This window comes from Orcinus orca, chromosome 6, assembly GCF_937001465.1.
Source record: "Orcinus orca chromosome 6, mOrcOrc1.1, whole genome shotgun sequence".
NCBI lineage: Eukaryota > Metazoa > Chordata > Mammalia > Artiodactyla > Delphinidae > Orcinus > Orcinus orca.
Window position 1 is genome coordinate 10,743,221 of NC_064564.1, and position 16,607 is coordinate 10,759,827.

General features: G+C 46.2%; 1 protein-coding gene across 6 annotated transcripts in view; it reads left to right on the top strand.

Annotated features, from left to right (window-relative positions):
- Positions 1 to 16,607, top strand: part of GALNT7 (polypeptide N-acetylgalactosaminyltransferase 7) — a 116,385-nt gene that overhangs the window by 43,465 nt on the left and 56,313 nt on the right. For all 6 annotated transcript variants that reach the window (XR_004476234.2, XM_033403592.2, XM_049711357.1 and 3 more), the window contains one exon: positions 12,552 to 13,012. Coding sequence is in view for 5 of the 6 variants with exons in the window: in XM_033403592.2 (XP_033259483.1) it covers positions 12,552 to 13,012 (461 nt within the window). In the remaining variant the exon portion in view is untranslated. The remainder of the gene's footprint in view (positions 1 to 12,551; positions 13,013 to 16,607) is intronic.

Genomic DNA, 16,607 nt, shown 5'->3' on the forward strand with positions numbered 1-16,607 from the left:
ATCTGCTCCATCAGAGTCCTCGCTCCAGATTTCAGCTCTGCGCCGGCCTGCTCCCCGCAAGGCGCCCGCGCTCCACAGGATGCTGTCAGAACCTCTTGGCCTTTAAGAGGCACCGCCAGCATCTCTCCTGCCACCTCCCCACTGGTCCTCTCCACTCCTTACACCAGGCCATTTGCATTCACTGAAGAGTCCCTGTGTTTTTTATGCTTTGGTGCCTTTGCCTCGGTCTAGAAAGGCTGCCAGGCCCCACTCTTCCTCCCATCTCGCAATCCTTCCCACCGCTTCTAGGGATGGGGAGTTTTTGCAAACCCAGGTCATGCTGCTTCCGGCTTCCCTTCCCCTGCGAAGAAGCCTGGGCCGCCTTCTAACACGTCAGAGAGCGCCTGGTGGGTAGCAGACCTATAATAAATACTTGGATAACTAGAAGGACAGTTCTTTTACCTTTCTTTTTTTTTTTTTTTTTTTTTTTAGTTCTTTTACCTTTAATGACACATATAAATATTAACCTGAATGCCAAATACCGCTCATGATAAACTAGAGGATCCCTGGATAAGCATTCCCTCTTGAGAGCAGGCCTGTTGTAGATGAAAGGTAAAAGGTCAGAAAGTTTATTACATGAATAACCCTGATCTACTCTGAGGGTATTTTTCTTTCTCACATAGTTACAATTCCTTGTCACCCCTCCCAAAATGGATTTCTTGTCCACAGGGTAGTAAATGTTACGTGGTAGTACATGTAGTAAATGTTACTCCACGCTTTAAAATGATACATCTGCCCTGAAAATCTTGAGGTATTTTCTTTCCTGAGGTGATTTTATTTTCAGATTTGCAAGAGAAGATTATTTTATACCAATCACAGTGCATGTGTGGTAAAGCCCCACATTGCCGTGCTGTTTTATGAGCTGTTTTATATGCTTTTATGCTGTTTTTGTGTTCGGGGCAAAGCAAGGAAGCCCTGGAGGAAAGGCTGTTTGATGCATTTCCCTCTGCAAAGTAGCAGCACTTCACGTGGGAGTGCTGTGTTCATTCTAGAACTTCTCCCCTGGAGAGGTAATAGAACATTGCTTTCTCAGCTTTCAAAAGGGTATTACAGTAGTTCTCTCTTGACACAGATACCACGTTTGACCTCGTTCTGCTCTCCCCTAGTAAAATGTTTTCCTTAACATCCTAAGAATTATTGATGATCCTCTTGGTGACATAATTTCCAAGAAAGTTTTCAGGAAGATTTGGAAATCATTAGTGCTTTCACTGGGATCACCAGATGTGAAGGAGAATTAAGAGTTAAACTGTTTGGTGTTGACTGGTATTAGATTATGAAGTGTATTGTTATATTGGAAACAAGAATCAAAGGATAGGATTAAATAAGCATGTGCCTGGATTTAAAAAAGAAAAAAGAAGTTTTAACAGCATGGTCCCCAGGGACGGATGTAGCGCTCGCTCTTTTAAAATATTTTAAAGGTGATCTGGAAAAGAGAGTGGAGCACGTGTCAGCTCTTCTAGGTAAGAAAGTGGAGTTGATTGGCCCAGGCTGAGAGAAGGTCCCAAAGTATGTGGGTGGGCAGGTGGGCAGAGGAGGGCCAGGCGGGGCCTCATCTTCTGCCAGTTCAGCTCTCAGTGGGTCCTCCGGTCTCCACCTGACAGAATGCTGCGATGGTTCCTTCAAAGGGTCTGTTCAGCAGGGTTAATTTCTCGCATCTTATCCTACTAAGCTGTTCGGCTTTTAAATGTGTGTTACCACTCTCCATCATCACATACATAATATATATGCATACATAAATTATTCATGTGTTTAAAAATCTTCACAGATTTTAATTTACCATCTTTCTTTCTCTCTTTGCTTTGCTTTCATCTTTTTCTCCTCACTCTTTCCCCAATACTTTTCTTATTTTTAGACAGGTCATTTTGTAGGAATAATGTGGTAGGATATTTATTATGAAATGTTGACAATTTAAAAAGAAATTTTAGAATGAAAATACCACTTAGGAACTTTCTTTTTAAAGTTCAGTAATTGCTTAGCTCCCAAACACAGAGTTACCCACTATATCCTTTTATGATTTCTAAGAGGTATTATAATCCACCTTTCATTACCTGTGGGAGATGGGGCTTTTAAGTGACATTGATGTGCCTCGTTCTTACAGCCCTGTCTCGACATCTGTGCTGTTACCACTGAAATGATGGCATAAACTTTGGCAAATATAGCTTCGTCACCTTTTGAAATCTACTACAAAATGATTTATTGATTTTGGTTTTTTGTTTGTTTTGGCCGCGCCGTGCGGGATCTTAGTTCCCCAACCAGGGATCAAACCCATGCCCCCTGCATTGGGAGCACAGAGTCTTAAACACTGGACTACGTAGGAAGTCCCGATTTATTGATCAATTGTTTAGTACCTATGTTTGATTCTTAAAATTCAGTTCGAATCAGCTAGAGATTTAATACTAAATATTCACAATAATAAATATTGTTTTAAACCTGTAAAGTAGGTATATGACTCCGTTAATGAGCTAAGGCATGAAAAATAAAAGTTATTTGGATTTCGTCAAGGTGTTCACATTGCATGTTTCATAGACCTCTTGGTTAGTTGTCTATGATAATAACTTTGATCTGGGCCATTAAACAGTCTCAGAAATAAAAGTCTTTTGTTTTTTTTTTTTTCGGTACGCGGACCTCTCACTGCTGTGGCCTCTCCCGCTGCGGAGCACAGGCTCCAGACGCGCAGGCTCAGCGGCCATGGCTCACGGGCCCAGCGGCTCCGCGGCATGTGGGACCCTCCCGGACCGGGGCACGAACCCGTGTCCCCTGCATCGGCAGGCGGACTCTCAACCGCTGCGCCACCAGGGAAGCCCGAAATAAAAGTTTTTTGTAAAAGGATAACCAGTTTGTTATTTTCCTATTTGTAGACATTAACCTATATTTTGGTCCTTTATCTGCCCATTTCTTCTTTTAATGTATTCCCTCTTGAGTACTATCTGGTCGTTTTCTGACCTGATTTAGAATCTCTAGCTTATTTCTGTTTTAAAAACAAGGACCAAATTTAGCAGGAGACCATTGGCAAGATAAATTGGACTAGAGGCTCAGACTAACACCAGCAGGTTTACTTTGTTGTGTTTAAATGAAGTACTCATTTTCCATGAAATAACAAATTTCACTTGCAGACATGATTTATTCAGATCTGAAGAAGAGAAACTAAAAAAAGGATTATTCAAATTTTAGATTTGTAGGGAAAGTAATGTTTTCAGTTATCTCATTTGGATTCTCAAAATGCTAACTTAAACCAAGTCCAGCAGTGGCATAAGACAGTGGATTCAAAGCCAGTTTATATTCCAGCAGATAAACAGGTGATGTGACCCCCCCCCAGCTAGATGTTCCCCATTTGCTCAGTCCATGAAGAAGCACGCATTGAGTACCTACTGTCTACACACAGATAACCGTCCTCCGAGAGCCCTCGTCTGACTGGGGAGAAACATGTGAACAGATCCTAAGGCAATTTGGGAAGAACAGTGTTAGAAATATTCGGGACCTGGGAGAATGGGGGCCCGGGGGGCGTTCAGACCTGCTGGCTTGAACAGCTGGTGCTTAATGATAATTTCACATTTACAAAATAGAACATTAGAGATTATAGTGTTAATGCAGAGAAGGATCTTGTGTGAAATCTCCCTTTTTCCAGTTGTAATTTGAATTTATATGTTGAAAATGGAAAGTTTTTATTACTAAGGAATTTGCAGTTTACCCTGATACCTTTTAAAAAATGCAGTGCATTGACATGGTTATTAAAAAGTAAATTTTATCATAATTTTAACCAATTTGATCACTTATTTTAGTTTTGTTAAACTAAGTTTTGTTTTAAAGTGTACCATATGCTTCTGAGGAAACGTGATGGATTTTGTTACCCACGCTTACTAATATCACTGTCAACCGCTTTTAAACTATACCTAATCACTGGAGTAATCTAGAGTTGAAAGAGATCAAACTTAAAAATTAGAATTTTTTTAATATTTCAAAAGTCTTTCTTTTTAGTATTGCCTCTCATCTGTGAAACAGTTTAAATAAATGTATGTCCTATAATGAAATTCTTACTTGTCCATTAAGTTTGGGTTCTGGTGAGATAAAGGTAATATTTCTAGTTAAAGAGTGATGTTCCTAAACCCTGAATGAAGAGGTGCACCCACAAACACAAGAAGAAAAGTGTACCCACATACAGTGTCCAATGGTATGAGTGATGTTAAATATTAGAAACGTACTGAAGTATTTACTTGAACCAGAGAAAACGATGGAAATTGGACACCGGCTAATTTATAACTTGGGATACTGTCAGTGCATAATTATTATCCAAAGGTGGAACATAATGAAACTGACGTGGCAATGTTTTTATACATAGTGGTGGGGAGAAAGCTACTTAACTCTTGTTTTGTTTCTTGGATAATGTTAAAGGCTGGAAGGGGTCAGTGTTTCCCACTCTCAGCGTCCAGATTTCATCATTGACCTGGAGGAAAAGCCTTGAGTGGATTAGAAACAACTGGGATGAAGTGCCTGCCTTTGCCTTCTGCTTAAAAAGGGAACCTGCAGCCTCCAGAGGGAGTGGACTAAAGGATGCTAGACAGCATCAACTGAGAGCCGGCTCCAGGCATCAGAAAATGTAGCTAATTTTAGATAACCTTCACGGGGCTGTCTTCAATAGCTCACATAGTTGGTTGCCCCAAAATAGTTGATACTTTTCTACTGACTATGTAGTATTTTACATACAAACTGAAAGTTTCTCATTATACAAGTCAGGCAGATCGCAAATTTGTCTTCAGAAAATCATTGTGCCAGTGCAGATGGACACTTCTTTTAAGAATACCATGTGATATACACAAAAATACAAATCTACAGATCTCGACTAGCCGCACAACCATGAGATTTATCAGGAGGCACTTTTACAACGGAAATCTCCCTTTATTAACATGAGTAAATGTTCAAAAATGTCATATAGCCCCTTTTTAGGAGGACACCTATATTTTTAAATATTTTTTTTCATTTATTTATTTTTTTGGCTGCATGGGGTCTTAATTATGACAGGCGGGCGGGGGGGGGGGGTCTTCGTTGCAGCATGCAGGATCTTTAATTGCAGCGCGCGGGTTCTTCATTGAGGTGCGTGGGCTTCTCTCCAGTTGTGGCCTGCGGGTTCTCTCTCTGTAGTTGTGTCACGCGGGCTCCAGGGCACGTGAGCTCTTCGTTGCGGCACCACGCGGGCTCTCTAGTTTTGGTGCGCAGGCTCGGTATTTGTGGTGCGCGGGCTTAGTTGCCCTGTGGCATGTGGGATCTTAGTTCCCCGACCAGGGATCCAACCCACGTCCCCCTGCATTGGAAGGTGGATTCTTCACCACTGGACCACCAGGAAGTCCAGAGGACACCTATTAACTTACAAACTACAGGACAGATCTGTATTATATACTGCATATCATATACTGCTCATTTGACTAAGGAGGAGTGGCATTTAATTGACTCTGAACCTGGTAGGTGGTTAAAGTGCAGCGCTGCCTTTCCCATTGGTGACTGGCTGCCAATGTCAGCAGCTCCGATGTAACAGGAGCTCCAGACGGTCCAGGGATGCACTGTCCCTAGAGTAAGTCTCGGTCCCCCTGGCTTACCGTGTAGTGGCCTGTGACTGGTGGTTACTTGCCCAGGTCTAGCCTGTGGTGTTAGGGCTGCTGACCTGAGTTCCTCTTGGTGGAGCAGTTACTGTGATGTCAGCTGTGCTGCCTCCTCCGTGCTGTTCCCTTTTGGTTTATATCCTGGCCTGGTGCTTGGCATCCCTACTGAGTCAGTCCGTTTCTTAGGGCAGATAGTCATTCTGTCGGAATGTAATGCTTTTTCTCACTGATAAGCCAGACCCTCCTCCAGTTCCAGCTCTGCCGTAACTGCTAACAGAGACATTGCCATTGGTCTTCAAATGTACTTGAATAGGGTCCTTTTCCATAAGGGAGGACATCCTACGTATTCAAGGATTGGTGAGTCCTCTGTTTCATCTTGAGTGTATCCATTTCAAGCCCTGATGAAGCAGACAGATTACTTGACACTCCCCTCCCCCCACCCACCATGCCCCAGAAGGGCCACCGACGCCCAGGGCAGTGCGGTCAACTCTCAGGCCTCTGAAAGGAGCCAGAGTGGGTGGTCTTCCTGAGCACAGGATGTCAGCAGGGGCTGGGCCAGCTCAGAATCCAGCTGTAGTAACCAGAGAGAAACCGGGTGCTGAGGCTGGAGCACCCCACCCATGCCTACATCCTGCCGCACGCTGGGGAGAGCCTGGGGACACCCCGCCCACAGGCTCACCCCGTTTCTTCTGAACTTCGTTGACTCTTCTCATCCCTCCCTCCCTGCTGTCTTCTGCTCCTCCTAGGTGAGTGAGTGATTGAGTGCAGCTGGACAAGGGATGCAGCTCGGATTTTTCTAATTTATCAAGAGGGTCTTTAAACTGTAGAATTCAATTTGACCTGTTATGTTGTAAACTCTGTGGCTCAGGCAGAATGACAGCCAAATCGCGAGCAGTTGTTAGTGGCGGCCACGTCCCCAAGCAGAGCTGATTTCTCAAGAGATCTGGTGGCTGCAGAAGCTCCTCATTATGAGCTTAGCTTTCTAGGCTCACCTCGAATTTCAGATCCAAGCCTGTGTTACTTTCCTTTGCTCTAAATTCCTTTGTATTCATATCATTTCTACCGAGGCATGACCATCCTGGAAAGATACCGTGCCTAAGGTGATTTGGGGTCAAGGGGGAGCTTGGTGAATTGTAAGATGGAAAGTGAGTAGTCTGACCTGATTCCTGTTAACCCCGTGTTTCCATCTGGTGATTCGTGATTCTGTTTTTCAGTACATTTCCACCTTTACAAACGTACTGATCTTAGAAGATTATCTCCCGATTCTGTTTTCCATTTCCAATCATCAATAGTGATCCATTGATTTTGACTGTTAAGGAAATCAGCTGGTGCTTATGAAGGTATCTGAACACCAGCAAATCACAAAGGCAACTGCTGACTCTCATTCCCTCCCAGGCAGAAGGAGCCTGTAGTTCTCCCTCTCCGGGGAGTTGAGTGTTGTACTACTTTACAGTCATCCTTTGAATCATGTAACATGACGATTTGACGTGATTATTCTTAATTGACTTGGGGTTAGGCAGACAATTCTCGTATTTGGTTTTGCCTTCAGATTTAATGACATGGAGGCTTTGAGAAGTGAGCAAATTCAATTTTTCTGGTGTCTGTTATACAGCGTTATTAAGAATACAGCACTGTGCACAGAATATAAAGTTAGGTCCTCCTCTCTTCAGAGAATATAAAGTATCGCTAGGAAGCTTCTGTCTGATCAAGCCCCTCTTTCCCTGTCCGTGTTCTCCCTTTCCCTCTCAGACTCTCTCTCATAAGTCAGGCAGATATTGTAGGATTCATGCATTTATTCAGTAAATACTTAGGATTGCGTGCATTGGGGTGCAGTGGTGCATCCCATGGACGTGGTCCCTCCCCTTCCACGGAACTTCCAGTCTAGTGCAGGGATTGGGGGCAAATCCATCCCCATTAGCCTGTCTTTGTAAACAAGGTTTTGTGGGAACACAGCTGTACCCATTCGGTTACGTACTGTCTGGCTGCTCTGGGCACTATAATGGCATCTTGAGTAACTGCGGCAGAGACCCTGAGGTCTAAAAAGCCTGGAGTGTTTCCTGCTCCTGCCCCAGGGGGTGAGGTGGAGAGATGAGTGCAGGCTGGAGCCGGAAAAGCTCTGGGAAGAGTGTCTGCTCTCCTGAGGGAAGGGGGCCGGCGTGGAGCCTGGAAGCAGGGGAAGGGACGTGTTCATACTTGAATTTCAGGGAAGTCACACCGGCTGCTGTGCAGAACAGTAATGACGAGAGACAGCGAGTGCACGCGTTGGAGGGAGAAGCACTAATGCCCGGGGTTCAGGCGCACGGGCTCTGCCCGGATGCACGTTCCAGCCTTGCCTTGTACTGATCCCGACATTAGGTCACTTCTCTTTTGGCTCTTCTGTCTGTGCAATGGGGGTGGTAATCACAGAACCTAACTCTTGGCGTTGAATAGGTTAATATGCGTGAAGCACTTAGAACACAGTGTTTGCAGTCGTCACTGTTCTTCCTGTTCTAGTCATCCTGTTAAGAGGGCAGAGTGGCCTTGGCAGTGTTGGCAGAAAAATTAATCAATCTACGAAAGAAATGGAAAAAATTTTTTGAGCCAAATTTGAGGGTTATAACCCAGGAAGAGCATCTCAGAAAGCTCTGAGAACTGTTCTGCCTGTTAGGAGTCCGGGCACAGGTATATAAGTTTTTTGAGACAGAGGGCGCTACGTCCAATGCCGTATCATTGACAGTTTACATGATCCAGATCTAAGTGGCATCGTGGTGGGTCACGTGAGCCCTTACAAGCTCAAGACGGAATGTCGTCTTTTAAGCAGGTGTCTTGTTGATGCTGGGAGAAAGTCGCTCTCGATGGCCGAGCAGGTGTTTCTGCCGATGGGGGGTTGGGTTGATGTATAATGCAGACACACAGTGCACAGTGGGGGAGAGAGGAGGCCAAGGGGCAGAGAAGAACTTCTGTGTTGAAATTTTTCTTGTCTTGCCGTAGAATACGAATCTTACTTCACGGCAGTGAGGGTATGGAGAAAGTGACCGGGCTCAGGAGCTACACAAGGCAGTAGGGTTGACAGGAGTCAGGGATGGGTAGGCTGTCAGAACAAGCGGCTGGGGATGCAACGTAGGACTGGTGTTTGATCGGTCAAGTGGGCAGTGGCTCCCGTCCCCGAGGTGGGGAGGACAGTAATGGAAACGGGTGTGTGACGTGGGGTGAATGGGAAGTTCATTCTGGGGTCTTTTCAGTTTAGGTGCCAGTTTGATTCAAGCAGACATGTTGAGGAAGCAGTTGACTGTGGGCCCGGAGATGAGAAGCGAGATGTGGGCTGAGGAAACGGGGGTAGGAAAGATCAAATGAACCTGCACCTCGCTCGGGAGAGGAGACGCCAGAGTGAGTAGGAGTGACAGGCAGGGCCCTAACAGATCTACAGAGAACACCAAGAAGCAAAGGTTAGGGGACTCCTGGGTGGTCCAGTGGTTAGGTCTCTGAGCTCTCACTGCCGAGGGCCTGGGTTCGGTCCCTGGTCCGGAAACAAGATCGCACGAGCCTGGCGGCCAAAAAGAGTCAAAGGTTAGACAAAGGGAAGATCGAAACAATTTTTGGAGGAAGATGAGCACGAAGTTCGAATCCATTAAACGTTCTCTTGTTGAGGTGGGGGAGTCTGAGAAACGTTTAAGTTGGCGAGTCTCGCATCAGACCCCACGCACCTAAACCACAGCACGTCTCTCACAATTCGGGTACCTGATTTCACGTGCTCTCACGTTGCACATTCTTCCAGTAAGCCGTTTTCCCCCAGTGGAATATTAGGCACTACAGAGGATGCTCTGTTGACCTTCAGTGACCTGTTCAGTGTACTTTTCTGTCCCTTTTCCCCTCCCCTCATTCTTTACCTACCCCGTTACTGGTTCACTGGAGCCTTGATGTGGAAAGTTGAAGTGGGGGGACCATGTCTTCCTCCTTTTTTGTGGGGTACTTGGTTCAACATCAACGACTTGAGTCCAGTATCTGAGAGTTTTATAATGACCTCTCTATTTTAATTTATTACAACACTGTGGTTGTATAGTATAATTTTGGAAAGAGCCAGGAGATAAGTGGAGAAAAGGACACTTTCCCATCACCGGAATCACCCCCAGCTTCCGCGCCTGCCTCTTTGTGACAGAGGCGTGCTTGGCTTCCTCTCCTCAGGATGGGTTAATTCCCACCAGAGCCCTCAGTGCTTCGGGACACGGATCTCGGGCAAGGCTGCTTCCTGCCTCCAGTCTAGCCCTACTCTGACCCTTAGAGCTCACAGGTTAGGCTTCAGCTACGTCCCTACTACTCGACTCAGGTGTGCGGTGGTCAGAAACCTGATCCAGAAGGCTTATCCACCTGTACCTGGATAGGCATCACATTAGATGGTTAGGCGAAGTGCTGCATCTTATGTTGTTTTGTGCTACAGGAGGAAAATTGTGGAGAAACTTTGAAATGGACCAGAAAGATTATGGGGTGCATTATCTAACTCGGCTTTCTATGTTATCTCACCCTTTCATTATCTGTGAGCTGTTTTACCGTCCTGTAAATGATAGAAAACTGCTAGTAATGCACAGACGTCTTGTCCATTGAAATGGCAGTCATGTACTGTGGAATGCAGTCGGTTACTGCTCTCTGGATATTGACCAGTTTTACCAGTTTTGCCTCTATTTGTAAATTCTTTGCAGTATTCTTGATATTTATGTATTTGTCTGTTCTTTGGATTCACCTTTGAACTGGTTGTAATGTCTTACAGTTCCTTTTAAAATTAATCGGTCAATTAAAATCTGTGTCCCACGTTCAGAAAAAAATTCTTGTCATACATACACATGTGTGTTCATATCTGCATGTAATATCTCTAGGAAGATTCACAAGGAAGTGCTGGCTGTGAGCACCTCTGCGGAAGGGAAGGTAGGAAAACTTGCCTTTCACTGTATGCCCTTTGCGATCCTTTGAATTTTGTATCACATGCTTATAGTGTTACCTAAACAAAGAGATAAACTTGTTAAATTCCTTTTTGAACTCTCTCAAGTCAATCCTTAGCTAGGCGTTACCAAAACTTCATCATCGACTAAATTCACATTTGAATTAGCTGACTTTCCAAAGAGACCTTTGTCTCTAGATGAACTCCTGGTAGACGGCAACCTGCATATCAGCATCACACCTGGAGCCTTACTTCTGTACTCTTTAAAGTTTTTAACTTCATTTTTCAAGACAGCTCTAACACTGTAGAAACATGTCAGTGGGAGGGGGGTACTAATTCTTTCATGAATCTCTTAAGGAACCAGGGGATCTTGGCGTGAGGGGGGTGGCAGACCAGCCGGCCGTCTGCGGTTCTGGTTCTGACCTCTTCACCTCGCTCCAGCCCAGCTGCACACATTCTCTATCGACCTCTGCTGGTTATAGCTGGAGGTGCTCCCTTTAAGCCAGAGGAGCGCAAGCCTGATGCATATTGAAATCACCTGGGGAGCTTTTAAAGTTCTGATGCCCCAACCAATTAAATCACAGTGTCTGAGGGGTGGGACGCAGACATCAGTATACTTAAAGCCACGGAGGTGATGCTGACGTTGAGAAACAAGGCTCTGTGCATGGATTCAGGAAAAACTTCACATGTGACACCCCAGAAGCAAAAGCACTCAGGATTTCTTTTTTTTTTTTAATGTTTGTTTATTTATGTATTTATTTTTGGCTGCATTGGGTCTTTGTTGCTGTGCGTGGGCTTTCTCTAGTTTTCAGCGAGCAGGGGGGGGTGCTCTTTGTTGCCATGCGCAGGCTTCTCATTGCAGTGGCTTCTGTTGTTGCGGAGCACGGGCTCTAGGTGCGCGGACGTCAGTAGTTGTGGCTTGCAGGCTCTGGAGTGCAGGTCAGTAGTTGTGGCCCGTGGGCTCAGTAGTTGCGGCACACGGGCTTCAGTAGTTGTGGCTCACAGGCTCTGGAGCGCAGGCTCAGTAGTCATGGCATGTGGGCTCAGTAGTTGTGGCGCACAGGCTTCATTGCTCCCCGGCATGTGGGATCTTCCCGGGCCAGGGCTCGAACCCGTGTTCCCTGCATTGGCAGGCGGACTCTCAACCACTGCGCCACCAGGGACACCGTGCACTCAGGACTTCTGATGGGAAGATATGTGCAGGGGGTGAGGAAAGGGAGACACCCCTCCCAGAATACCTGTACACACAGCATCTGTGTTTCCTTGGGACGCTTCTGGAATGTGGCCAACTTAGGTACTGGGTGTGGTTTAAAAGCCCCAGCTGACTCGGTTACAGTCACTAGGGCTTTTTTTTGTGCAAATCCCAGCCCTGTTCCTCTGGCATTTGGAGCACGAAGCCAGCCTCAGGGTGGGCGATGCCTAACAGCACTGCCTCCATGTGGCTGTGTGACCGACAAAACATCATATTCCTCGTACACCAGATAACTGGGAAAACCACCCTGTACAACAGGACCTGTTAAGTGCCTCCTTTAGTCACAGGTCCTAGAACCTCATTGCTCTGACCTGTGACAGTGTGCTTTGGGACTTCCCTGGCGGTCCAGTGGTTAAGACTCCGTGGTTCCAACTGCAAGGGCCATGGGTTCGATCCCTGGTGGGGGAACTAAGATCCAACATGCTGCACAGCGCAGCCAAAAAAAATAGGGAAAAAGAAAGAAAACAGCAATATGCTTTATTAAGGGGTCTTTGATAGAGTCGTGTTTATAAGGGGAGAAGTAAAAAAATGCATCCACCCCTTTGTTTTGGAACAGTTAGGCAAGGAAATAGTCCCTTCTTGGTTCCCCCTGGGAAAGGTACCTTCTAATGGGGGCCCTGATTCATGGCCTGCTTCTGTTTCATATTTCAGACCATTTGATTGTTGCCTCAGCTATTTTGAAAACATGAAAATTGGTGTCATAAACTCTGTTGTGGTTGCCTTCATGTACTCACTGTATATCCCCCTCCCTTTTGTGTAGGAAGACAGAGCTGTTAATAACCCCATGCCTGACCGAGGGGGCAATGGACTAGCTCCTGGGGATGACAGATTCAAACCCGTGGTGCCCTGGCCTCATGTTGAAGGAGTAGAAGTGGACTTAGAGTCTATTAGAAGAAAAAACAAGGCCAAACATGAACAAGAGCGCCATGCTGGAGGAGATAACCAGAAAGACATAATGCAGAGGCAGTATCTCACATTTAAGCCTCAGACTTTCACGTACCGTGATCCTGTGCTCCGCCCAGGGGTCCTCGGTAACTTTGAACCCAAAGAGCCCGAGCCTCACGGAGTGGTTGGTGGCCCTGGAGAGAAAGCCAAGCCGTTGGTTTTGGGACCAGAATTCAAACATGCAGTTCAAGCCAGCATTAAAGAGTTTGGATTTAACATGGTGGCGAGTGACATGATCTCCCTGGACCGCAGCGTCAGTGACTTACGACAAGAAGAGTAAGCACAACCCCTCCCCTTTCTGACCTGGGCGCGCGTTTCCATAGATACCTAGACTTACTTAGATGGTTAGAGTGCAAAACATATTTTGTGCCTTCACTGAAAGGGAATAAGAGGGTCTTTGGTCCACGAAGTGGCCAGAAGGGGGAGATCTCCCCATTTGTGTTGTTTTACTGAGGGTGTGGCGTATAAAATTCTGGGGTCTCCTCTACCACTGCTGCTCAAAGTGTTGTCCCTGGATGGGCACCGGTCTGAACTTTCTGTTCCCAGTCCACAGAGAGAAAACGAGCTTGTACCAGGCTGTGAAGTAACTCTTGATAGGAGGTGCTTTAAGTTCACCTGACAATGTGTGAATAACAGAGCTGTCTCTCTCGGTGCGTTGTTTCTCCTTCTGGACAAAGCTCCTTGTCTTGCTGTGGGACGGTAAACAGGAATGCTGCTCGGGATGCCTCTGGAACTAACCGGTTGTTTGCCCTCTTCCGTTCTTACCCTCAGCACTGAAACTGGGAACGGAAGCTCCCGAGTATGTACCGTATAAAAGGCGCCTTCAGACAGATGAAACCGTAGCCCTCACGTTCAAGTGCTTTTCATGTAGTGTGATTTAAAACAAAGGGTTTCCAGCTCTTGACTTTTGATAATGGTGATTATTGAATGAACTCAAAGCTTTTTCTCCTTCAGTTTATTCACTAACTGATTCTACTCAGAGGGGTCTAAGCAGCTTCCATTAGCTTCCATGGTGTGGATGCAAGTTTAATTCACTGCTACTACAAAACTTTCCAGATGTATTCCCTGTGATGCGTGGTTAACACAGTCCTCGTTTTAAGAAGTGGACACAGCAGGCGCACGCACACACACACGGTCCCCACAGCAGCATCCTTTATGACCCTGCAGTCAAATTCCGGACCTACCAGAGGGCTACTCCAGAGACTTTGGACCTTCCTATATTGATATGATAGGAGTGAGAGGGGGGTGCATGAAATATGCGGAGAAGAAAGAAAGAGAAGCAGTAGAGAACCAGGGTGGTGAGGGACATAACCTCTAGTACAGAGAAGAATTGGAGCATCTCGGGGGACTGTGAAGGGAGAGTGTGGGAGCAGTTATTCTTGATCAATGCAGAGATTTGCCTGGTCGCAGATTTGCCATATTTAGGAAGAAAAAAAAATAGCAGATGCTCAGTCAAATTTACTTTCAGTTAAACAATGGAAAATGTTTAGTATAAGTATGTCCCAAATAGCGTTTGGAACATACTTATACATTAAAAATACTTGTGGTTTATCTGAAATCCAAATTTAACTGTGCATCCTGTATTTTATCTGGCAGCCCCCCTAGGCAGGGGCTGAGGTCGTTGTTATAGAGCGAGAATTGCCGTGCATGGACACTTCAGGACCCCAAACGGGATCTGCGGTCCTCCCTGGAGTGCATCCCAGTTACCCGAGACAGTCTCAGACCGTGCGTCTGTCACGGGGGGGGGGGGTTCTCGGAGGACCTCTCGATGGCCTTCTCCTCACCATGATGGGGAAGGAAAGGAAGGGGAGAGTCTAACACTGACTTCCTGCTACAGGCCAGGACTTCCTGCAAGTGATCTTATTTGATTCTCACAAGCAAACTGTGAGAGAGTTGCCACGTGTGAATGTGAAGTCTGAGGCTTAGCGCTGTGACTTCTCTGTATCTGCCCAGCGAAATGGCAGAGCTGTGGTCCTACCCCAGGTGGCCCGGTTAGAAAGGCCTTCTCCCTGCTCTGCCCCATCCCTTCCTGGACAGTGTGGACCAGGGCAGGGTGGCCATCCCAGGGTGAGCTCAGTGTGGAAACGGAGATTTTAGCACATGAATTACTTAGAAAAGATACACATGTAAAACACCAGTTTGAAAATCAGTTTAAAATCTAGCTCACTCTTCGGTATAAGAAATGTGCTAAGATGTAGAATATCAATAGAAAACCAACAGGGACCTACTGTATAGCACAGGGAACTATACTCAGTATCTTGAAATAACCTATAATGGAAGAGAATCTGAAAAAGAATAGATATATTCATATGTATATATATATGTACATATGTGAGTGAATCACTTTGCTGTACACCTGAAACATTGTAAATCAACTATAATTTTAAAAAAGGAAGAAAGAAACATGCCAAGAAGATCAAAGGCATACATGCATACACGGCAGGGCGGCACCCAGGACTAGCGTGGTTCTCGGTGGCTCCCCCTCCTGCGCCCCTCACATCCCTTCTGTCCCCCAGGCCTCTTCTTCCTGCCACCACGCTCCGTCTCCACTCTACCCTTCCACCTCCCCTGTCACCAGCCACGGCCACGCCACTGTCATCTCTCCTAGAACCCCGCCAGCGCCTCCTGCCTGTTCACACCTAGCCCGGGTAACATCATTCTTTGCCTTCCCAGAGCACCTAGAATAAAACGTTCCGGGCCTGCCCACCTCGCTGTGGCCGTGCATCTTCTCCCGCGGGGGGGCGTTTGCATGTCCCCCCCCCCCCAGTTCCCTCACCTCTGTGGGCTTTTTCCTTCCTCTGTGGCCCCTTCCCAACCCTCAGGGTCCGTCAGACTCTCTGGCCTGCTTTATTTTCCATTACTCCTCTCTGGCCGTTTTCATTCCTAGTATCTCTCAAATTTTATAATTAGACATTGGTTAATTTAGCTACTGACTGTCTTTCTTACTAGATGATAAGGTCCCGAGAGCAAGGAATTTGTCTGTTTTCTTCACTAGCTACTTCCAGTAAGTGACACCCGGGAGCTTGGCCGTGTCCAGTGGTGAACATCTGTTGAGAGAGTGAATGAATGAGTGAATGAATGAAGGAGTGAATGAAGGAGTCCGCTGGGATCAGACCTTGGCTCCATTACCAGACGCGAGATCTCAGACCAGCTCCTTACCCTCCCTATCAGTTACCTGATCCATCACGTGGGTCTACCCATGCCTACCCCCTGGATTGGCATTGGGATTAAAGGACATAATAGACTAAAAGTCGTACCACACGCCTGGGGGTTAGAAACTTAAGTATTAGTGGCTGTTTCTTTCTTAATTGCTGTGGCACTTTCTTCAGGTCACAGTTTGTCTACCCTTGAATGTTTCTGTAACTATGCAGCTTTGAGGTCCTCTGTTGCTTTTTGGAAAATGTGGATTCCCCCCACACCGCCGTGTCTGCATCATCTTGCATCTCCTCGCACCTCCCTTGATGGCAAAGCCTTCGTCCCCTTTGATGATTTCAGACACGCCAGGCGCCTCTGAAGCTCCCATCTCTCTGGGTCTTGCTCTCCTACAGTCGTCTTTCTTCCTGCCTTTCGCTGTCTTTCCTAACTGCATTGCCCCCCAACCCGTCACCTTCCTTCTTTTCTTCTTTCCTCTAATGTTCCTTCCTTCCTCCTGCCATGCCTTTCCATAGGCTGACCATTTCTTTGTTCTTTTCTCTGGCATAACTGGAGCAGCACTTAGAAATAAGATTATTGCATGTTCCTGCAAGGATCGTGTCCCCAGTCAGATAAAAGGACCGAGGCTATCTTAGCAAATGATCCTAAACTTTACCCTTTCTAAAATTCTGTGTTAGTGAGAAAACTTTTGTTTATACTCAAAATGTGCAAACATACT